At 43.7% G+C, this 24,144-nt stretch overlaps 1 protein-coding gene across 3 annotated transcripts in view; it reads right to left on the bottom strand.

Annotated features, from left to right (window-relative positions):
- The window catches only part of COL26A1 (collagen type XXVI alpha 1 chain), a 224,097-nt gene that overhangs the window by 7,049 nt on the left and 192,904 nt on the right, over positions 1–24,144 (bottom strand). For 2 of the 3 annotated variants that reach the window (XM_054008486.1, XM_054008487.1), the window contains exons 7-13: positions 23,350–23,502; positions 15,436–15,528; positions 14,445–14,506; positions 10,136–10,198; positions 5,911–5,955; positions 3,945–3,989; positions 2,695–2,779 (exon numbers count right to left, since the gene is read on the bottom strand). In XM_054008486.1, the coding sequence (XP_053864461.1) occupies positions 2,695–2,779; positions 3,945–3,989; positions 5,911–5,955; positions 10,136–10,198; positions 14,445–14,506; positions 15,436–15,528; positions 23,350–23,502 (546 nt within the window). The remainder of the gene's footprint in view (positions 1–2,694; positions 2,780–3,944; positions 3,990–5,910; positions 5,956–10,135; positions 10,199–14,444; positions 14,507–15,435; positions 15,529–23,349; positions 23,503–24,144) is intronic. The other variant, XM_054008488.1, reaches the window with a different exon arrangement.

Raw genomic sequence — 24,144 nt, 5'->3', positions numbered from 1 at the left:
ACCTTGCTTTTCCCTCTCCTATCAGACAGCCTGTACGCTTTCCCATTGAATTGTCGTGGGGGCGGGTGGCAGCCTTTAATTGACGCAGGGTCTATTTTGTGATGTATTTACATTTTTAAATTGTACATAAACAGAGACTGAGGCAAAGTTTGGAAATTAAATATAAATACAATTCCTATACTGGTAAATCACCCGTTAACCGACACTATTACACTGCTGTAAAATCTGTGTGGAGCAGACCAAGCCAAACCGTTAATCAATTCACTCAACTTGCTGTGCCCAGTTTTCCATTGCCCTGCACCTTCAAGTCATTTACACCAATGCCAAGCGGGTGTTAAAATGCTGCCATTCCCCTTTGATCGTACTTTACGCTAGTATAAATGGATGCACAAGGTAAAGGGCACTGGAGAGTCACACCCAATGCAAAGTGCTTGGAGCTTTAGGCTGCCTGCGTATTCTTCAAAAGGAAAGTGGCCGTACAAAGCATGCCGGATTGTGCTAGTGCAGGCCTATGCAAGTCATGAGGTGATGCGATCACGGGTAATGCTGAGGTTGTCAAGTGCTCATGTTCTAGCCGTGCTGTAAATATTTTGCAAATTCCTTGTCTCGCTGAACTATCAAGTACATTCCCCAGGGTGCTGACCAGCTGGGAGGGCGAGTAACTGTTCCTGCTGTCGGATTGGCTTAGAACATCTTAATGTCCTCAACTTTAAGGCAGTTGTGTATCAAATTAATTTTAAATCTTATTACGTTGAGAGAACAAACAGGCCTATATCAAGCCCTACATTTTCTGGCTACCTTCTTGACTTTTGTGGCCCCAGGCAGAGCACGAACGTCGATACAGTGGATTTCCTCCCACATAATCTCTTGCTCACCTCCCTGGTGCTTGAACCCTATGTTTCCCCCTTCCTCCTTTTCTTAGTTCTTTGTATTATGTTTGCACCTAGAGGTTCTAATTACAGGTCCCTGACTGTGCTATTCAAATACAGGGTGAAAAACAGTCCCTGGCCAGAAGAGAGAGGCAAAAAATGTGAGTAACAAGTCAGGAGGAATGGGGATGGGGAGGACAAGGCAACCCAATACATTCATGGATTTACATTTCCAAAAGTGCTTAAGTCCTATTTTAGAAAGTGACAGGGATTTAGCAGCCTGAGTTTCATTGACTTTCAATAAGACACATGCTTTAAGCGCCTAAGTCACTTTGGTACATTTGAAAATTTCACAGAAGCCATATAACTATCAGAAGTCCCCACGGGCTGTTAGCTGTTGCCGGTTTCACAAAGACGGCCCCGTGGGAGTGGATCTTGCAGAGAGATTTGAAAGAGGGCAAAGCAGTGCCTCGCTTTATGGACGAGGCGAGGACAAGGGTGCCAGCAGCACTGAAGGAAGTAAATGGTGCTTGGCCAAGAAGCATTTGTGTTGGTGCCAAAAGCCCCAATCAACCTCTGAAAGGCACAGAGAGAACATAATCGTGAACAGATCCAAAACATTTCCCCCTTACGCCAACCATTTCTATAGGAAACAATTATGCAGAGCAAGCTATGCATCTGTCAAGGCATTGGAGCCCCTGCCCCAAAGCAAGTGATTTCTCTTTGTTGCATCAGCAGCAGAGAAAACTCTGATGTGTGAGAATCAGAAAACCCGCTTTCCTCTGACGAAAGGCCTGCGGCACTGGTGGGGAGGGAAATGGTTCCAACTGAATCACTCAAAATATTGAGTGCTTCATTTTAAATAGTAGGAGCACGTGAGACACTAAGAGTTTCCAAAAATCAGTGTTCTCTGAATTTTAATCAGGGGAGCTGCCTGGATTATGGATTTGCAGGCCTGGCCCGTTCTAGGGTCCGTCAAACATGACGAATACTAAGAAGGCCAGATCCTCAGCTGATGTAAGTGAACAAGGGACTTTCGATTGATAGCAGCTGAGGGTCTGGCCCAAAGACTCTGTAATGAGAACATTTTTGTAGCGGTTCCATGAAGCAGAACACAACATGGTCTGCTGCTAAACTGGCTCTGTACTACTGATTATAATACAAATGTGTCGGTGGGGCGTATTATGCACTAGTACAGGGGTCGGTAACCTTTCAGAAGTGGTGTGCCGAGTCTTCATTTATTCACTCTGATTTAAGGTTTCGCGTGCCAGTCATACATTTTAATGTTTTTAGAAGGTCTCTTTCTTTCTATAAATCTATAATATATAACTCAACTATTGTTATATAAAGTAAATAAGTTTTTTAAAATGTTTAAGAAGCTTCATTTAAAATTAAATTAAAATGCGGAGCCCCCCGGGCCAGTGGCCAGGACCCAGGCAGTGTGAGTGCCACTGAAAAATCAGCTCGCATGCCGCCTTCGGCACATGTGCCATAGGTTGCCTACCCCTGCACTAGTGTAAAGACAGAGTAACTCCAGTGAATCTGACAGCTGCAGGTGCTCAATGTGTAAAACTCAGCCACTTTAGTCACCTCATTATGGATTTGGAGCCTAATTTTAGACACCTACTTTTAAAATCAGCTACTGTGCTGAACCAGCAGTGAGCCCTCGCATCCAGCAGCTCATTGAGAGAGCAGGTGAAAAGAAGAGTCATATTCTAGGAGTCTAGAACTAGCCAATTCTAGAGCTGTTAGATGGATGTCACTCTGTTCCCACACTAACGTCTCCAGAAAAGCAATGTTTAGCCACAGGCTGAGACACACTCACCATGAATTCCTATCATATGCTCTAGAATTAACACCCTCTCGGCTAAAATCTTCAGGGCTTCTCGAAGTTGCTGAACTCCTTCTCCCTGCAAGAAGGAAAAAACAAAACCTCTGTGTGTGTCTACAGCATAGGTACATTATTTAATTTTATAATGCAATCCTCCAAGGCTACAATGCTAATGTAGCCCCTGAAACCACTAATGATTTCATAAAACAAAACCAGGTTGCAAATCTGTGGAGAATAGGGAGATGTCTCTATAAACAGCCAAAGGAAAGCAATGAGGCAAAAAGCCTCAATTATAAACCCCAATTCTGGCATCTCTAAAATTTTGGAGAGGTTTGGAGCCAGATCCAAAATTTTCAGCTGGCTCCTATTTCCATAATGGGCCAAACCAACCGCTGTGCAAATCTGAACATTGTCACACTGTGAGGCTTGGATTCAAACTCTGTGGCTTGTGCCCGTTTCCACAGTCCACTGCACTATTTACTTTACAATAAAATATTCCTTGCTAAGCAGATCTGACATTTGTTCTGAGCATCACTTGGGTGGGCCTGGCTTTCCCTGCGCTGACATTGTACCACCAAACTGAAAAGTGTCGCAAGAAACCCTTTCGCTGCTATTTTGTGAAATTATCTCGGTAGTAGTATGGGTTTGGGGAAGAGAGTGTTGTCTGGGTCGCACATATCTTACTCTTGATTATTTAATGGTAAAGCAAGGGATCAGCAGGCAAGCCAGAGCATGCTGTGGAAAAAACAAAATCAGATCTCGTCCAGGGGCCATAGTCTACTAGATATGGGATCAGCTAGGTAGGAAGGATGGGCTAGTTGATAAAGCACTGGGCAATGACGCAAGATTCCCAGCTCAGTCACTGCCTTCCTTGTCACCTTGGGCTAGTCTCTCAATCTACCCTGGGCCACAGTTCCCCATCTGTAAAATAGGGATAATAGCACTGCCCTCTCTCACAGGGGTGCGGGAAGGATACATATCCATTAATACTTGTGTGGCACTCAGACGCTGATCAAGCCAAAAACATTTGGATCCAGATTTTGAACATGCCAGTGCCCATGGATATTTGAAGCCAAGGTTAATGCCACCTGCATCATCTGCCCTTTTATCTTTGCAATCCCCCCACTCCTCCATTTACATTACCGGGAGTCCTGCACACAGAACAAGGACAGGGTATGGTCCCAAGGGGAGTAAACCCTCTTTTTACCGAGACACAAACCAGGCAGCAGTAAGTGTTTTCTTACATCAGCCCCTTTATCTCCTTCTTCACCCTTCTTGCCTGGTTCACCCTAAGATGAGAGAAACAAATTTCCATGTAAACGAGGAGATTTGCTATCCAAAGTCATTCAAATCCCCTCCCTCAAAAAAGCCCCATCAGCAGAAAGCAAATTGAAATCACGATGTATGTCATCTGTTCGTTTAGACAGGGTGAAATTCAGCTCCTGCTGGCTGGGGGGAGTGTCTACCCATTTACACCACAGCTGAACTTGGCCCAGAGCGACCTGAGCTATATGATGTTTGCATTGCAACGAACCATTGTCTGATGGCTGCGGCCAGAGACCTCGACCAAAACCATGTGCGTATCGTGAGGCTTTCCCCGTAAGCAACGCTTTACACTAAAACCAGCAGGGAGTTAACTAGAACCCCCTCCAAACATGCACCCTTTGCCTCTACGCTTATTTTTCCAGAAAAATCCATATCCACTACGCAAGAGTCCCGTTAATTAGCCACATCACCCTCCACCTCTCTACAAGATGCTCATTACATTTCTACTGAAGAAAGATCCCTAGTTATTGCGACAGTTTGTCTGACATTCCCCTGCTGCCCACTCATCTAATCAGGAAGTGTCTGCATTTCCCAAGCAGCAGATGGCATACACAGAGTAAACCACAAGCTAAATAAAGAGCAATGGAAAGGTCCACGAACTGCTGAGTAAGGTGGCTGGGATTAGAGCTTGGCTCCTCAGCAACATTGGGCCTGGCAGAGATATTTAAAGCAGAGCAAGATAGTAGTAGAGATGGGAGACAACCATGTCAGGCAAAACAAGAGCCCTCTGACCTCCCCCGCCCCACAACATTTTCACCCAAACTCAAACTGAACCCAACTCTTGGTTGGATTCACTCACTTCTCCCTAATATTTTTTGTTTTTACCAGACCTGCATGTGTAAATGTGGTCTTAGCTTGAGAGAAGTTGTTCCAGAGGATTCCCAGCCTGGCCAGAAGCTGGTAGTCCCAGAACTAGTGGGAGAAAGCCTGTTCGAGAGATTTCCAGCCCAGTCTTGCAGATAAAGGAGGGTTGGAGAGTTCAGGCTTGCTGGTGGAATTTCAACGGCTTAGCCACAGGGCAGATGGTCTGTTCAGAGTTCCAACATGGGAGGCAGCTTTATAGTCCTGTCAACAGGAGACCTGGTAGGAGGCAGCTCCTGTGGGGCTGCGCTGAATTAGCATGTCCTTCCTGCTTCACTGGCCATGACCCCTTCATGATCATTGCTGTCCACCTGTGCCCCCTCCCCGGCAATAGGAAGGTTTCATCCACCTTGCCACGGCCCCTCTCAACCCTCTTCGTGCCAGCAGGATGTCACCAGGCTGGCTTCTGCTGAGCCTGTAAGCACTTCGCAGCAGAGACCGAACACAAAGACTGTTCGTACAGCACCCAGCACAACGGAGTTGTGATCCATGACTGGGTCCACTAGACACTACCACAATACAGATAAACAAGCATAGACGCTAGAGCAAATCTGGCCTCATCAGGGTAAAGCAGAGGTGGTACGTCAGATCTATCTTCTGCACAAATCTTTTGCTACCTGAGGGAAGAACTATGGTTGGTGGAGCACTTCTCTTCTTAACAAGCTCTTTTTGCTAGACTACTAGCCCCACTCCTAGATCCAGCAGAGAGAGAGAGAGAAGACCTATGAGATCATGCAGTCGAGCTCCTCAATCCCAGGCAGGTACAGGGTATTTTCTACTGCTTTGTCCACTTAACTCTAAAGCGTAGCACTAAAATGCAGTGTTTCATTTCCACAGACCTCGGAGATGCTGTCTCCTGACCTGGATGTTGTATTAGCATCCAGAGAGAACTTGTTGTACCAGCCACAGTCCAGCCAGGTGGTATTTAATGTGCTGGACATGACATACACCCGCACCCTGTCTCTGCGTGTGTGTGTCTGTCTGTCTCTCTCTCACGCATGCGCGCACACACACGTCACTTACAGGCCGTCCCTTATTGCCCCTCTCTCCAGACAGACCTGCTTGCCCCTGTTGGAAATAAAGCAAGTGTCATTTTTTCCCCATTTGATAACAAAATTTAATTTTACCAGTGGAATTAAAATGGCTTAACAAATAAACTCATGAGACAGCGCGAAAGTTCTTTTCCCTCAATTTTATTGCTTTCAGCATTCAAGCAGGCAGCAAAATGGGTAATCTCTCTCAAGCACTAGTTCTGAATCCTCTCAACATTTGGGGAAGTTTGGTTCAGGATCTCAGGCCGATCTTTGTAAAATGGATTTGCAGCCTCTTGAACTTCAGAGACGTCAACTAAGTTAAAGCGGGGAGAAATTTGGCCCTTGAGTTTTCCCCCCAAATACAACATTCTTCCATGTAGTATAATGGATAGGCTAAGACTGCGCCATTGAACAAAAGACTGCAATATCTAATTATATTTTCCCTTAAAACTCCATCACATACCCTTTTAGTTGTCTTCTGCACACATGCTCACCCTCTTATCCACAACTAAATTTCTCTGCATAGATTTTTTTGATGAAAAATGGCTTTTTGAATTATACAATTTTTTTTCATAATTTTCATATTCTAAATTTTCTGGGGCGGTTTTGGGTGAAACGATTCAAAACAACAGTTTCAAACCCATTTGAAAAATATTTGTTTTGGTTCAAATAAAAAGGAATCAAAATGGCCATTTTTGTATTTCCTTTCCTCTACTGCCTTTTCCTCCCTTTCCCCTCTTTTTCCCCTCTGGAAAAAAGAGGGAAGTACCCCTAACATGAATTTTTTTAAAATTTAGATTGATTTCAAATTGGCTCAAAATTATTTTCTCAAGAAAATCTGAAAATTTTCAAATGAATTGAAAAAAACCTTTCATTGCATTCTAAATATTGTGCAGAATATACTTTCCATTTTCTGACCTGCTATAGCCACCCCTTCCATATCCCTTTTTTTGCTTTTTTTGCTGCTATGAACCTTCCAGCTGGATGTAGGATTTTGCATTTGCCAGAAAAGTAGAGCTGCCTTTCATATATATATTTTTTCCTAACTGTTGCTTCACTGGTTTTATATGAAGAACCAATTCAGCACAAGATACTATATCAAAAACACTGCATTAGAGAGACCTGTGCGACACTTGGTGACAACTGCTGGCAGAACTATATACTGATGAGAAGGAGAAAATATAATAAGGCCCAACTGTCCCCACTGAAAGGATATGAGTTGCTTAGATCCTGCATTGCGTGAATCAGGCCGTAGCAATTCACTGAACTAAGGTGGCAGGAGATACATCGTTGGAACAATTTACCAAGGGTCATTGTGGATTTTCCATCGTTGACAATTTTTAAATTGAGATTGGATGTTTCTTCTAACAGTTCTGCTCTAGTCATTATGTTGGGGAAGTTGTACGGTCTGTGTTATAGAGGAAGTCAGACTAGAAGATGATAATGTTCCCTCCTGGCCTTGGAATCTATGAATCAAGACATCTTGTTTATTCTCAAATATTGATAGTAAGATGGGCCCCTCCCGGTTGTTCTGCTCTGGCCTTCATCAGCTTACACAGTCTCTGCACTTTGTCCACGTGATGCCAACACTAATTCAAAGGTGCAGCGTGCACTTCCCCCTACAGACTGATGATAAAAGCAGCGTGGGTGGCCAGGGATTTCATGACCATAAGCCAGCAGATATTATCAGTGTTAAAAAGCCTGCACAATGTCTAGATTGATCTTTCATTGACTTGGAAAGAACATTTATATGGGTGAACAATAGGTAAGAACATAAGAACGGCCATACTGGTTCAAATCAGTGGTCCATCTAGCCCAGTGTCCTGTCTTCTGACTGGCCAGTGCCAGATGCTTCAGAGGGAAAGAACAGAACAGGGTAATTTTGAGTGATCCAGCCCCAGTCATACAGGCCCAGCTTCTAGCAGTTGGAGGTTTAGGGTCACCCAGAGCATGGGGTTGCATCCCTGACCATCTTGGCTAATAGCCATTGATAGCCCTATTCTCCATGAACTCATCTAATTCTCTTTTGAACCCAATTGTACTTCTGGCCTTCACAACATCCCATGGCAACAAGTTGCACAGGTTGACTGTGCATTGTGTGAAGAAATAGTTCCTTTTGTTTGTTTTAAACCTGCTACCTATTAATTTAATCAGTTAACCCCTAGTTCTTGTGCTGTGTTAAAGGGTAAAAAACACTTTCCTATTTACTTTCTCAATACCATGTCATACTCACCATCCTATATAGAAATGTTATTTTCTTCTGCCAATGAAAGCTTTAACTACTGCTTTGCCATTCATCTATAACAGAGCTAGTTGGAAAATAGAGTTCCCATTCCCCAGGGAATTCCAAAATTGTGTTTTTGTTCCAAAACAAAACAAAAAGTAGAAATTTCAAACTAACTTATAGAATGGAAATTAAACAATTTCTATTTATCAAAACAAAACAGTCTTTTTCTAATGTTGAAATGTTGTTATATTTATTATATATAAATAGTCAAAATGAAATGAAACAAAACATCTGATATTTTTCCAAATGAAATGAGTCTAAAATAATTTTTTAGATGTTTTCCCATCAAACGTCAGCAAAATAGACATTTTCACGTCAAATATTTCAGTTTCAACACAACTGTTCCACTGAAAATTTTTCAGCCAGCTCTAATCTGTAATATTTAGCAATGGCATAACCTATGGAATTAAGTCACCTATAAAGAAGTCAAATGTCTAGTTACATACAGAGCTCTCTTCATAAATAAAAGTGGCCTTCACTGAAAACTGAAATAAACATCTAATTGAGATAAGCAGTATTTGGTAGCTAGGTCTGAAAGACCACTACATTTATCAGCAACCTCTGTGTCTTATTTGCTTTCAGTGTATGTATTGTACAATCTAGTTTGAATTGTTGTTGTTGCCCTAATGTAAAATCTGGAGCGATGCAGGTTAAGCCTGTCACTAGTTATGCTCATGGGCTTGGAGAGTCTCCAAGCTCATCTGAAACTAATCAAACTGCATTTGGCATTTGCCTTTCTAAGCCCTTACAAACATTGTTCTGCCCTTCAGACTGAAAAAAGCAAACAGAAGGGGGAAGATGGGAGAGAAACTGGCAAATGCAGATGATTTGTTTACCTGATTTGCCAGTCATGAGCTCCACCTAAATCTATATGCAGGTAATGCCTCTTTAAAGAAAGGAAATATATTAAGGCTGCAGCCACCTGACTCCTGCTCTGGGCACATACTGGAAACTTAGCACTAAAACTTTTATGCAGCTTTCTTTCCTTTCCAGAACATGCTGCAAACACCATTAATGGTAACTTTTTCATTCTGTAGCTTCACTTTGTGGACAAAATCTCCTCACAAGGATTCTCTCTCATCAATCCAGTTCCCCCTGTGCTAAATTCTTAGAAGATTTCATTCTACAGCCCCTCCTAGAAGGATCTCCGCAAGTCACCAATGGTCCACAGGCCATAGTCTGGCACAGTAAGTGACGGGCAGTCCTGAAGAGTTTTGGAGGATTGGGATAGCAGAAGCATCCAAAAGTTTAAATACTGCTTTGAACCTCTTTAGTCTGCCTGGACACTGGGCTGGTAACCTGGTGAGAAGAGGCTCTCGCATGTGGTTTTGGGGTTTTTTTTTTTGGTACTTCCTAATCTTGGCCAGCTTGGAAACAACACTCAGCAAACTCCTCTTGCTGTATTTTGGGCATTAACACTTCTATGTTCTTGACAAAATAAGCAAGGATAGCGAGAACGTGACAAAATGTGAAGTAAAAGCAAACCTTTTAAGAACATTATTTGACCCTGAAAAATGGCTCCGTTTCAGAATAGTTCTTATTCTCTCTAACATGCTTTGCCCTTCTTTTCCAGTCGCAACATGATAACTGAGCTAAACCATCTAAAATGCTAGGTAAACACTAAAGTGTAAAATGCTAGGTAAACACTAAAGTGTTTATAGTAAAATCTGTTCCTAATAGACATTATGGATCAAGTGTTCACTACTCTGAAACTTTCAGAGGTAACTTATACCCTGTGAAAATAACATGTCCCCTCTGCCTCTGCAATGGTTTCCCTTACTGATTCTTGCATAATATTCTGAACTTATGTTCACCTAGTCAGAGATGGTCCCCTGACTTCAGTGGACCTATGTTGATTTCCACCATCTGAGGAGCTGGCCCAAAATTGGTTGTGAATCTTTACATGTGATAAAAAGTTTTAACTTACTCTTTCTCCTCGATCTCCTTTGGAACCTTTCGGTCCAGGCTGTCCTGGAGAGCCCGGTACACCCTAGAGGACAGATGCAGGATAAGAGGACATTAGTTTCCATTATGTATGTTTTGAATGGAACAATAAATGAAGTCTCCAATTAACATCTTGCTGTTATTGTTAAAGATGGTGGGCTAGATTCTCTGCAGCCCGAGAGCCTGCGTAGTGACTTACCCCGGGTGACGTGAGTGTAAAATGTGACTTTGTCTTTCTATCTTATAAGGTACTTCTGTGGCCCTGATCATCATAGCATCTTTAATGCACTTATCCTCATAACAACCCTGTGAGGCAGGGCAGTACTATTATCCCTATTGTACAGATGGGAAACTGAGGCACAGAGACGATAAGTGACTTGCCGAAGGTCACACAGGAAGTATGCGAAGCATCCGATGATAGCATTTTGCACACTCTTTGCACAGGTGTAAATGACTTCACAAGGTTCAAGGCAGGGACCGTCAGCCATCATGGACCACACAGATACAACACACCCACCTTCCAATGGTCTGGGGAGTCTACAATTACATTTTGCACATTCAGGATAGTTGAACAGTGGGAGTAGCCTGTCACACGGCCCTTTCAAGGAAATGGTGCATCTGAATAACAAGGCCTGCAGGGGATGATTTATGAAGTCCATTCAGTCTTACAGGGAATCAAGGAAAAGATGCATCATAAAGGGCCTTCGGCAGTTTTGTGCACTTACAGCCCTCTCAGCTGGATTCCAGTGCATATGCACATATATTATTATTCTTTATTAGTTGTATTACCATAACATCTACAAGCCCGAGTCATGGGCCAGGACCCCTCATGCTAGGCTCTTTTAGAAGTGCCTACGTTTTTCGTTTATAAACAGATTGAACTATAATAACTGGTATTTGTTGCTAAAAGCTGATGACAAGGTATTCAGGGCGGCAAAGACTGGGGGGCAGTTGTCTTGAGGGCACTGGTAATGGGATATTGAAAAATAGGATTAACCTCTAGGTTACTGGTTCACGTCTAGCCCAGGTTGGTAGTAAACTTAGTGCTGATAGCTGTTCGGCATGGGTTCTTTGAAATAGACAGTGGACTCAGTCCAGTTCAGGATGGACAGTGGTGCATATTGCAGCCATTACTTGGTCATTGTTATCAGCCTCTGCAGAAGGCCAAGGACTGAATGGGAATGGGAGCTTAAAGATCCTAGAAACAGTCCTGGCAGGTTAGGAGTGAGATACTTTCACAGGGCTGGGTTCTTATGTTATCCTGCACAGTTAACTATGCAAAGGAATAACAGACCAAGATGTCTTTAGACCTTGTTTGCAGCAGTCCCTTGCAGTAGTCATTAGGGTGGGTACTAACACCTCACAACAAGTTACGGAGAGTTGGAGGATAGAACGCAGAGTATCAACAAACAGTCTTCTCTTCCTATCTTGTTTGCAACACTATCATGGCTTTGTTTGGTGTTTAAAGGGTTAAGATCAATATCTGCAAAGGAGTTTAATTGCCAGAAGTCTTGAGACAAAGCCATTCTTCTCCATTGGTGACTGTTTTATAGATTTATTCAACCCAGGGAGCAAAATTATTAGCACACATTGGGCTTAATTTGAAAATTGTTTATTTGGGTGAGCGAATCTCATCAAAATGGTTTCAAATGTACAATCCAATTAATGTTAGGTCTGTATGCTCACTCTGGCCATCCTGCTGGGATGCTTTCATACCTTAGGAATGGCCTTTGCCAAACTTTTATGGGGTGCTGCAAAGCTTCAGCAAACGGCTTTACGGTAGCTTCCAGAATCTAAAGGAAGATGGTAGTTTGAAGCTATCCTAGCTAAACAGATACCCCACGACTGTCAGAAGCGATGATTGATTTTGGAGGCACAAATTGAGAGGCCTCAAAGGGAGGGATCCAGTTATCAGCGGTTGGAAGTTTCAGCGCTTTCTGAAAATCAAGCCTTTTTAGGGAGTCTCAAATTGCACCCCAAAAGTGAGTCACACTCCCATCACTTATGAAAATCTTAGCCATAGTGCATGACTAGGCCCTCATTAGTCATCTGGCTAAGGACATTCATAATTAAACAGGGTGAAATACTCATTTGGTACTTAATAGGCAACTAACTAGTCTCGTCTTTTGATCTATATGAAACTATATAAATCTAGGATACCTATCCATAATCCAGTTCTCCCATTTCCTTATAAAGTTTGCAGACCTTGTGGGAGAAAGACGTGGGAGCTTAAAAAAAAGGGGGCAGGAGTGCAGCATCTGAGGCATATGGAAAGATGGGCAAGGGGCAGGGTGCCTCGGACAACATTTGTTAAAGTTTTGTGTGAATGTGTTAATTTTTTCATGTAGCCTAGCTTCTCTGTTGCTGGAGCTCTGCACTGAAACCTTGATCTAAGCTCTGCTGTAGGGAGGTGTCTCACTCGTGTGCAGCTAAATTGCTCCATAGGAGTTGGAAGACTCTCTTGTGTACAACTCAGAAGCTCCACATGAGGAGAGTGGGGGGGAGCAAGAAATCATGAGATCATGTAATTATGAAACTCATAATTTCATAAGAGCAGATGGGCCTCCTTAACTTTTGCATGTTTGATTCTGAGCAGTGAAATTTGTAACATTACATTAGCACTTTTTAAAGAAAAGTACAGGCAGCACTTCTGTAGTTAGTAAAGACGGGGCAGACCTTCAGCGGAGGGAAATCAGCATAGCTCCCTTGAAAACAATAGAATCAGACAAGTTTCCACCAGCTGAAGTTTCAGTCCATCTTTACAAGCTACCTACCACGATTAAGGCTTTTTTCTCCCCCGTGTACATCCTGCAAGTTCACAGGCCAGAGTTTCAGAGAAGCTTCTGTTTGTTTTGCCCTTGTGCATTACTTTACATTTAATCATGTGAAATTGCATCCGTCATTTTGCGGCCAAATCTCCCAGTGTGTTTATATTCATCTGAAATTTCCCACAGTTCTCCATAGCATTTGATAATTGAAACAATTCTGCATCATTGGCAAAGTTCACCAACTTGCTGTCCATTTCTTCTTCCAAGTGATTAATAAATACACAGTAAAATCCCATTTCTCCAATTCCCTGCAATCCCTACATCCTCCTTATCCGAACTGAGGTTATGTCCCGTAACATAAATCACTTACCCATATATATCCCCCAATTTTCCTAATTCTCTATCATCATTTTATCCATGTTTTATGTCCTTGAAAGCGTTTGGATTGGCAGCTGGACTACACATTCTGTAACGCTGTTCCAAAAATAGGTCTCTGGGGGTTCCTAACTAATTACCACTTTGACTAGTCAACTATTCATCATCACTTAATTTTTTTCTTTACCCAATTTTCAATCTGTGAACAGATTTAGCCCCTCTTTCTGTAGTTTTCCATAATAACCTTTTATGAGGGACCTTGTCAAAAATGTATGATCTACCCAATTACAAGAATCTTTTTTTTATCCACATATAATTAATAGGGCTGGTCAGGAATGTTTCCATCCAAATGTTTTTTGACTGAAAATGCAGTTTGGGGAAAATTCTGATTTTTCCCAAAGCTTTCTTGATTTTTCCATTCTGAAAAATGCAATGAAATATTTTGTCGCAGCTTGGATCAATATACATAAAAATATTTTGGTTTGTTGAACTACATTTCCTTATGATGCCTCATGGGAGCAATAGTTCAGATATCTCCTGGGCCCATTTTCTCATATGGGCTAGCTTCCCTAGCCAGACTACGTATCCCATGATACAACACTGTCTCCCCTCTGACTGAACCGCATGGTGCATCATGGGAGATTTAGTCCGTCCAACCAGCCAGCCTGGCCCAGGGAGCCCAGGAGAGAGGGGGCATCAGGCACCCAAACTAAAACTCCCAAGAGGCAATGCAACCCCATAGGGAGATGCAGTTTAATATTGTTCTGACTCAAATTTTGGTTTATTGAACTGACCCAAAACATTTCATTGTAACATTTTGCCTGGGGATATCTAAATGTTTTGTTTAGATTAAGAACACCAAAAATGAAGCATTTTGCCATTTCCAAATCAAAATTTTTCAGAACATTTTGTTCTGAGAAAATTTTCACTCTTTCAGCCTTTTGTCCTGATTTGAGATAAAAACGAAGTATTGAAATATTGGCATTTCTTGCTGGATACAAATTCCGATTTCCACTCAGCTCTACTAATTAAACATTTCATCTCCTTTCTACAGAAATAAGTCGCTTTGCATGTAACTCCATGCTCCACTCCTCTCCTTCCCCCATCCCCATCTCCGCCCCTGCCAAGGCCTGGGATAAAATTACTTACTTGTGATCCAGGAACTCCAATAGGTCCGGGGGGTCCTTTGGGTCCTGAAGTGCCTGGGGGTCCTGGCGATAAAATCATAATCTGAGACAGTTTTAGAGACATTTAGAAAGAAGGAACCTCAATTTCAATCACACTCATTTCCTTTCATTATTCCTGATGAGCGTCTCTCACTCTCTCTACAAAAATCTCGCTTGATCATCAGGACATGGCGTAAGCATTGATATCAAACAGAAGATAGATGCACATTCTGATGTAAAACATCCTTCCGTACTGGAATTACTTCAGAGCTATATACAACATTTAAATAATGTAAGTAGTAAGAAATGCAGCAAAATTTCAGTCTCCTTTGAAATGACTATTCTTCCTTGGTCCTAAGAGAAATCTTAGATCAGGATTCACAAAGTGAGGTACTGCACCTGGGGTTTCTAAAAGGAATGAGTGCAATACTGAGTGAAGAGATAGCTGGGCCTCACATGGCACCGGACCCACAGTATTCTGAGGAGACATGACTGCAGGAAGGGGGTTGTATTTAGCCACAGCTAAAATGGAGGGGTTGACATGACTATATAAAATGCCTCTTCGCGGCTGATGTCAACTCTGCTCCTGCTGAGGCAAGCAGTTACAGACTGGCTTTTCCATTGCTCTGAAGACTGCATATCCCTTTAACAAAGCTTTGCCTCTACTAGTCCAAGGCCGGTGAGCCCAAACTTTTGCAGCCAGGCCCACTTGCTTTTCCTGGCAGGCATCCCGTCGGCATAGGGTGACCAGACAGCAAATGTGAAAAGTCGGGACAGGGGGTAATAGGAGCCTATATAAGAAAAAGACCCCAAAATCGGGACTGTCCCTATAAAATCAGGACATCTGGTCACCCTACGTCGGCGTAAACTATGCCACTAGATCTTTCACTCACACTCACACACACACACCCTGAGAAGAATCTTCAGTTTGGTTTCTCCTCATTAAAGCTGTCCAGTTTGATTGAGTCTGTTACCTGGTGGCCCAACAGGCCCTGGTGCGCCGCGTGGGCCTGGCAAGCCAGCCAGGATCGTGTCGATGATGGTGGAAGCCAGCTGGGATTCTCCATCTGTGGTAAAGAGCAGGGGAATTAATGATTGAGAAAATGATCAACTGCAGCGTCCAGTCAGTCAGGATTTCACACTGGGCTGTTTGAAAGCTCGAGCTAGCTGTTGGCCAAGGAGAGAGTGAGTGTTTAATTAGGTGGAATTCTGACCATTAGAACAATTTCCCTGACCGTTCTGAGGGGAATTCATCCAGAAGCTCATTGAAAAATAAAAAGCTGTGATTTTCTATCAGAGGCTCCAAAGCAATCATCTCATTCTTCAGGCTCTATACATTAGGCCATCATGTGCACAGACTGGCTCCGGATCAAGTGCGTTTGCATTTAGTCTCTCAGTCCCAGACACGCCTCTTGTTCATCCCTCCACACTGTTTCTTCCAATTGCCCCAAAGAATTTTCCCCTCGTTCCAAATCAGTGTTCTTGCTTAATTACTGAATCCTGCTGCCAGTCACCAAAGCAGACTGGATAGCGCCCCCTTCAGGGAGCTGAGTGGCAAAAGGCTGCTACTGCCTTGTATAGCAATAGTGGTTTTTTTCAAAGCCTAGATATGTCACCTCTAAGACATCTGGTTTCCAATGATCCAAGAAGTCATGTATGAACTCGGAGTCTCCATGTGGCTGCCCAATGCCCTGGTGTCAATGGTGCTGAGCTACTGCACGATTATAGCAGCCCAAAGCATTGCCACCAGACCGATGTGGTAGCCAATATGCAGCCACCATGTTAAGTGCCTGGGTCCAGCATCTCAGCCCAACACACTAGCTATGGACCCATATGCTATTATACAAATATTTTGCAGTCTATTAGGGTAGCACCTTTCATTTGATGATACAAAAGTGCTGTAGGCAATATGTCATTTTACAGATGGAGAGACTAAGACACAGAAGTTAAGTAACGTGCCCAATGCCACAGAGGTAGGAATAGAATCCAGGTATCCTGACTTAAGTGAAGATTCACAGTCCACTGCTCTAGCCACTTGATCCTAACCAATTCCACAGCCTCAAGAATGTATTCCTCTGCTGGCTTTGTTGCTGTTGGCCTTAACTGTAATCAACATCTCTCTAGTCTTCTGACCTTCCTTTGGATTCATAAGCAGGGGCAGTGAAGGACCAGGTGAGAAGAGACTCACAGACATCTTCAAAACTTGAAAAGAAAAATGTAACAAAACCCTTCAATTAAACACTTCAGTAATACAAGCCATGCTACTTCAGCAGTTCCTTTCAGGGGAAATGGGATAGAAGTGCTAACTATTGCTTGAAGAAACAATTTATATATAAAATATGATCTATCACTTAAAAATAACCGCATCTTTGCTGCAGACTCCCCAACCATGGGGCTCTACCAGGGTCTGGTCAATGGATACTGCATAGCATAGTTACCCATGACAGAAGGCCTTCTGAAAAGCCAGATTTTCCCCAGCTACTGCCCCCCACAATCTAGAAACTTCCATTTCCTCATGCCTGTGATCTCAAACCTCCACACGTCCATTCCCCCCAGACTTTTAGCTCACTGGGCTACCATTAGATGGGATTCTTTCCAGGCATAGAGGGGCAAATTCTACAGTGGTACATAGAGGGGTTGCTCTATATTTACATCAAAGATCAACGGTGGTGTTGCGTACTCTGCACTGGCATAAAGGAGAGCAGAATTTGGCCCAAAAAAATGAGTCTAGTATAGACATTTTGGAGGATTTTCACCTTTGGTGAAGCAATGGATGATGGTCACGGATAGGGGTACAATAGCAATAGTGATGATAGATCAGTGATCTGATCCAGCATGACATATGCTATGGAACACTGGAAAACAGCCATAACTCCAGATGCCCTTAGGGACAGGGCATCTCTGCACTGGAGTCCAGGAAGGGAACCAGCATGCCTTGAACACTGAACCTAGGTCTCTTCTGGGGCAGAGTCAAACACACAAGGGCTGAACTCAAACAGGTAATTCCTTGACCATCATTTTTGACCGTAGCCATCTTTCCTTCTTTGCGGCCCAGAAACAAAACGTCTGAGAATGCTTTCATGTTCAAAGGGAAAGGTACCCAAGTGAAGTGTGTAATCCAATTAATCTGAGTTTTATTTGACCATGTCAAAATCCATCAGGGTTTGTGAGTGAGACGGAATCGGAAAATGAGCATCGAACAGCGAAGAATGCATTAACAATTTCAGGGGATTTTTTTTTTTTTTAAAAAGAACAAGCAGTCAACAAAATTAAACATCCTTAGGGGAGGTGGGATGGGGTAGTGGGGTTGCAAACTAATAGGATTTAATTATTGCTGAGGGGAGTGAATGTGTGTTGCAGAAAATTCCAGGCAAAGAGGATATTAGGATGATGACAAACAGAGTTACTCCTCACAAATCCACCCATCTTGACATTAGATCAATTCGACTCAAAGTTATTTATGAAAGGTGCTTCTCTAATTGTGACACACAGGGAGGGGGGAACTCTGCTAGGGCGCCCTTGAGCTCAATAGCTCAGCACTTGGGCCGTGCAGCATGCTGGGGTGAAACTCTATTATCGCTCCTTCCTTGGTAGCGCAGCCATGGAAAACTCACCATAGCACTGGCTGGCTCAAGAGGACCAGCACAATGTTTCCTAAATTCCTTCTATGGGGAGAATCCTGCCCCTCTCCTCCCTTGTCATATAGGGCTCCAATTACAACACACCTAGTGCACATCCACCATACATGGGGGTGGGATTTGGGGAGTCCACATCCCCCCTGCAGTCCCTCTGTATCCCCACAAAGCAGCAGGTCAATCTGGGATATCCAGTGGCTACCTGCATCCTCCGGTCTTTCCCTCTCCATACACATTGGGGTCAAAGGAGACCCTGGGACTCATGCAGCTCAGGGCTACAGTAGCAACCACAGAGTAGCTTCAGGGTCATTCAACAGCAAAGAGATGGAGGATCCCTCCCCCCCCCCAGCGTGGCTCTCACTGAGTTGCCTGCAGCAAGTCCAGCCACCCTGGCTTGTCGATGTAACGGGCCAAATTCTGCCCTTGGAGGCAGGGGAGTATCTTTCCCATTTAAACCACCCTGATGTACAAGTTGCTCCAGACCTTTCCAAACTCCCAGCTGGCCCAAAAGTGCTCCAACAAGCCAACTGTTCGATATGGGCAGGGCTAGGGATTTGAGCACGTAGGAAGGGGGAAACTTAAGAAGTGGCTGAAATCTATCCTGAGAGGCAGTGAAGCTTGTTCACCTGTGTAGCAGCCACAGGCATCCCAGGTACCTGGATGTGCACAATTTTCACAGCCACTGGAACAGTTTTCTAAATGCCAGCCTCAATCTCTCTCCTCGCTTTCCCCGCCCCATCCCATCTCTCTCTCTCATTCCTCCTGCTCCGTTCCCTCCCACTCTTCTCTCTTTTCAGAAAGGCCAGTGGATCAAGCACTGAATGGGGAGCCAGGAGATCTGCGTTCTGTTCCCTACCCTGCCACTGAACTGCTGGTTGACCTCTGGCATGTCCCTTCCTTGCTCTGTACCAGGATGGGTTTCTATCTTAAAGCAGCTCACAACAGATATAAGACAGTGTAACACCCTCTGCTCAGAGCAAGGTATTATTTCCCTGTCCCTTTCCCCAGAAAAGACTCCTTTCATTTCATAGCCCTTTTGATGAGGACTCTAAGATAATGTACCCAAAGCCTGCCCCTCCCATCTCTAAGTGCCAGAGCACACAAGTTGCCCATTCACCTACAGACACAGTGGCAATACCAGGTCTTGTTTAGAATCTGGCCCCTCTCAAACGATTCCGTGTTAAGGATAAATTCTCCCCATTAAAAGCTTGATTTGTTGAGACAGGATGGAAATGAAGTAATCCTGTCTTAATTTCTGCCCGCTACCTGATCTGGAGAGAGACAACTGGGACCAATTTCTCTACCGCAGTGCAGCGAAACTGAGAAAATGCTTGTCTCCCCCCTTTTTGGCTTTTGCCTGCTGATAAATGCGGCCAACAGGAACTTGTTGGGATTAATAAAACACGGACATTAACCATGATCAGGCAGAACCCGAACACTGGTTAATAATAATCGGATACAGCTTTCCCCCACAATGTGGGTACACATGCTCATTAGCTGGGGTATGCTTCCCTCTGCTGTTAGCAGATGGGATCTTATGGTTATGGTTTTCAGATGTGCTCCATTTAAAAAAAATCCTGTCTGGCATTTACCGAGCCAGCTTCTACTGCCTGTTGAGAATTAGCTTTCCACCAATCCGCAGCAGCACAAATCAGCTAACAAGAATGAAAGGGCAAATCATATAGAATGATTACAGTAAGATCATCCTGCCATATTAGTGACCTATCCTATTAGTGAGCCTTGTATTAATCACGAGAAGAAAAAATAAGTAGGGATTGTTTAGAGTTTAACACTTAGCTACAACAATGATGGCAGCTCTATGAAAATCTATATTAGACAGATAGGGTCTCTAAAATGCTTAGCATCACTCTCTGCACCTAGGTGAGATTCTAAACCTATTAACATCAGTAGAGCCAGGATTTCAACAGTGGGTAGAGATCTTGCAAGGCCATACACTGGATTGAATTTCACTGCTACTGAACATTTGTGGAAACTAGACCAACATGTATACTGAATGTGCATCTATAGGAATCGGTCGAATGCCATGATTCTTGCCAATTTCCAGTCTCAAAGATTTCATCTGACTGAAAAAGTTGAGGATGTGAAATTTCTCATACAATGTAGTCCACCTACATAAAGGGGCAGTGAGTAACCATTTTCCTTTTGAGGATTATGGGGATGGAGACAGGGAATTCTGATATTGTGAGACCAAGACAAGAAGTCAAGATAAAGCAGTAAATGGTCTTCAAAACTTATTGTGTTTGCACTAGGTGAAACATTCTATGCTATCTATTCTGTTCAAGTTCGCATACCATGACTACGTTGGGGTTCCCACGAGCACTCTTCTGCTCAGGTCCCCACAAATTTAGTTTAGGCCTACAGACTATCGTCTTCAATCAATTGGAAGTAACACATTCATAGATTCAAAGCCAGAAGGGGCCACAGTGATCATCTAGTCTGACCTCCTGTATAACAGAAGCCAGGGAAAATTCATGGTTGAACTAGAACAGATTTTTTTTAGAAAAACATCCAATCTTGATTTTAAAATTGCCATTGTTCTGTCTGATCAAAGTACTCATATTAGTAGGAAATGCCAGGGATTTTATAACTTTTTTTAAAAAATAAAAGGGTAGAGTCTATAATTCAAGGGGAGATTGCTCAATCGGCCAATCATCCAGGCTAGTTTCTGTGCCAATCTGAAATCAGTGGCAATACTCCCATTGGCATCACTGAGTACAGGATTACGCCTCAGCTTTGAAACGTTCCTGGACGGAATGACTGGGTAAAATCATTCTTCCAAGGCAGAGAAATGGGGTTCCATGCAGTATGTCTCTCATGAGACTAGGGTCCTGGCTGCTTTCCAGGGCTACCCAGGAGAACATGGCACTTTGACAAACCTATGTACTTGTGAAAAGTTCATTTTTTCCCTACCACTCTTTCATGCTGGCTGATTGCTGCTCTCCAAGAACAGGCGGTGTTTCAGTGGTTCTGTATCTGTCATTTTCAAAGTGCTTTGGGATCCATTGGGATGAAAGACTATGGAAATACACAATGTTACGATTGCATCAACACACAGTAATTGGTATGATCCTCTAAGAAGACGGCGTGAATTTAATGCAAAATCTCCTAGTGATAGTAAATACAGTGGTTCACTCTACATTTTGCTAAAAGCCTAGGTACTGAGCCACAATGAATTTAATCCTGCCCATAATACTCTAAATAATTTAAGACAGAGCGATGCTGCTAAAATCTTTAACAAATTAAAAATACATCCACTTTCCTTCAGGAAAAGGAGGGTGAAGTGGGAGGCAGGTGGAGGGGAAGGAAATCCATAGATCATTATCAGACACAAAGACACTTACTAATCCTGTGGCTGTAATTACAATATTTTGTCTCTGAAGCCGGAGGTGAGGAGAACAGCTGGCACTGTTTAGGGGTAGCGTGGGTATTGCATTAGTTTTCCAGCACTTTACTAGCCAAAGGGAAGATATTGCTGAGTTTCAAAGTATCACTACTGGACCCGAGTAGTAGAACTCCCTGCCAGAAGTGACCAGAACAAGCCCAAACCTGACAGTGCGCAGACTGGTGTGTAAAATGTACCTTTACTAGAATGCCTTTCCATGCTCTTAAAAATATAACTAAACAAACAAGTACAATATTTTAAAAAGCCAGCCAGTGCACCAAAATCCATGCCTCTCTGCCTACAGGAAGGGAAGGAGCAAAACACTTTCTTATCTTGGGCTGTCAGGTTTTTTAGTTCTGTGCAGTACATAGATGCTAGGGTTTATAGATTCACAGTTTATAAAGCCGGAAGGGACCACTGGGATCATCTACTCTGACCTGTGTAATACAAGCCATAAGACTTCCCCGAATTAATTCCTGTTCGAACTAGAGTATATTAAAGCATCCATAGTATTAGGTGCTATGTTCAAGCAACTGCTAGACAGACAGATGGGGGGAGGGAGGGGCAGCAGGAAACTAGATCTGTATTTATTGTGTGCCAATGTTTTAAGCCTAGTTGCATTAGTTCTGATTTGTACCCCCATGTCCTGACTCTTGCTTTCAGTTATTCCAGGTGTCCCACTGAAATCCCAAAGCTGATTTTAGAACAGAATTTGGCTCAGAGCATTATGGTTCAAACAGGAAGATTTTCCCTTTCCCTGATTGAGAAGATTGGAGAAAAGAAGGGTCAGTTTTGACACCACAATACCACCTCCCCCTCTTATCATCAGTAGATCACAAAGTAGATGTACTGATGGTGCTAATCTGGGGCACAGAGAGATGAAATGACTAGCACAAGGGTCACCCAATAGGCCCGTGGCTGACCGGGAACAGAACCCAGGTCTCCTGAGTCCTAGTCCAGTGTTCTAGCCACTAGGCCACACAGCCTCCCCCCTTCCCCTGACGTAGAAGACAATCCCAATGCAAGACTAGCGAAGCAGAGGCAGCAGAGGGAGCCATTTGCAGGCTAAATAAAGAGTCTACAAACATGGCAGGAGCACTGACAGGCAACACAATGAAAGAAACAAGCAGATGATACTGTCAGGTACTGAAGGGTACAAGGAAGCCACTCAAGAAGTATGCTCCTTTGTTATTCCAACTTGTACTAAACCGCTGAGGTTCTCATTGCAACTTTCCACCCTTACAACTAGAATATTCTAGGGCTGCCACTTTTGAGAGGTAGTTTAGTGGGTCAAACACGAGCGTCCTGAAATTCTGACAGTTGCTCTGTGATGTCACACTCTCAGCTCATTGTAGTGCCCCATCATCATGTTATCACCTAACATCACACGGGTTGCATCATCACGATGCAGCCTCAGTTTGATTTGGAACCCGATGAACGTCCAGCAAACTAGGCTTGCGTCCGGTAGTCGCCTCTTTAAAATTGGGACAATCTCAGAAAAACTAGGACATGTGGCAGCCGTAAACCCTCCCCCATAACCCCAGTCCCATAAACCACCCAGCTATGCTTCTTCATCCAGACTCAAGTAACAACCTGAATGAAGAGTTCAGGTTCATCAGCAGGGAGAGATGGGACAATTTGACTTCTGTCCTCCCCCAAAACTTGTTCCTCTGCCTAAATACCCAGCAGGATCCGTAAGAGATGCAGGTCATCTGTCTCCTCCAGTGAAAGTTGGGACATGGTAGCACCGGGCAGGGAGGGGAAGAAAACATCTAATTTCCTCGGCACAGGCTACCAGCCTGTCACTCACAGATGCACCCGGAAAGATGTGGACACTGAAAGAAACCTACTTTCTTTTTCAGCTGTGGGCTGCAGTGAGTAGAGAACCCCTTGTTGGACAGTGAGCGGAAGGCCTGGGGTGGCAGGTGGCCCCGGAGGTCCCGGAGGTCCTGGGATCCCAGTTTCTCCTGGAAGTCCTCTTGGTCCTGGAGGTCCCAGAAGCCCTGCAAAGAAATAGAAGAGGAGATTTCTGACAAGTTGGAGACACATTAGCAGATGTACTGGGGCAAAGAGTAAGTACAAAGCCCACCAAGCTGCTGGAAAGAATTTAATCTAAGTCTAGAAATGCCGTTGCCCAATAACAGGAGTTGTCAGAAGGGCTGAGATGAGCATCTCTTCACCCTTGGATCCAGTTGCAGGGCTCGGGCTGTGCTGGTGAAGTCTGTGGCCAGTCACAACCCTTACATTGGCAAAAACCCCAGTAAAAGGAAAAGTCTCTGCTCTTGGAGGATGGAATGTTCTGGGCTTCTGCTGCTGGTGAGGGATGAAGTGTACCATTTAAAATGATTCTAGAAACTGCGACTATTCAGTGTGGAGTGGAGCAGTGGAAGCTACACAGAAAAAGGGTTAATATTAATATTAATAGTAATACTTTGCAGCTTCCATTTTCAGAGCACCACACAAGCCTTCAGGAAACTTCCATGACACCCGTGAGAGGCAGCTAAGTCCGCATCATTATCTCCCTCTCCCTGCTTTTATAGATGGGGAAACTGAGGCATGGAAGGATTAAATGATTTTCACAAAGCAAGCCAAGGGCAGACCTGGCATCACAGTTTAGCACTGCCTGGCTCCCAGCCTTTTGCTGA

Source organism: Malaclemys terrapin, chromosome 18, assembly GCF_027887155.1.
Source record: "Malaclemys terrapin pileata isolate rMalTer1 chromosome 18, rMalTer1.hap1, whole genome shotgun sequence".
NCBI classification, from domain to species: domain Eukaryota; kingdom Metazoa; phylum Chordata; order Testudines; family Emydidae; genus Malaclemys; species Malaclemys terrapin.
This window is presented reverse-complemented; position numbering and strand designations above follow the sequence as displayed.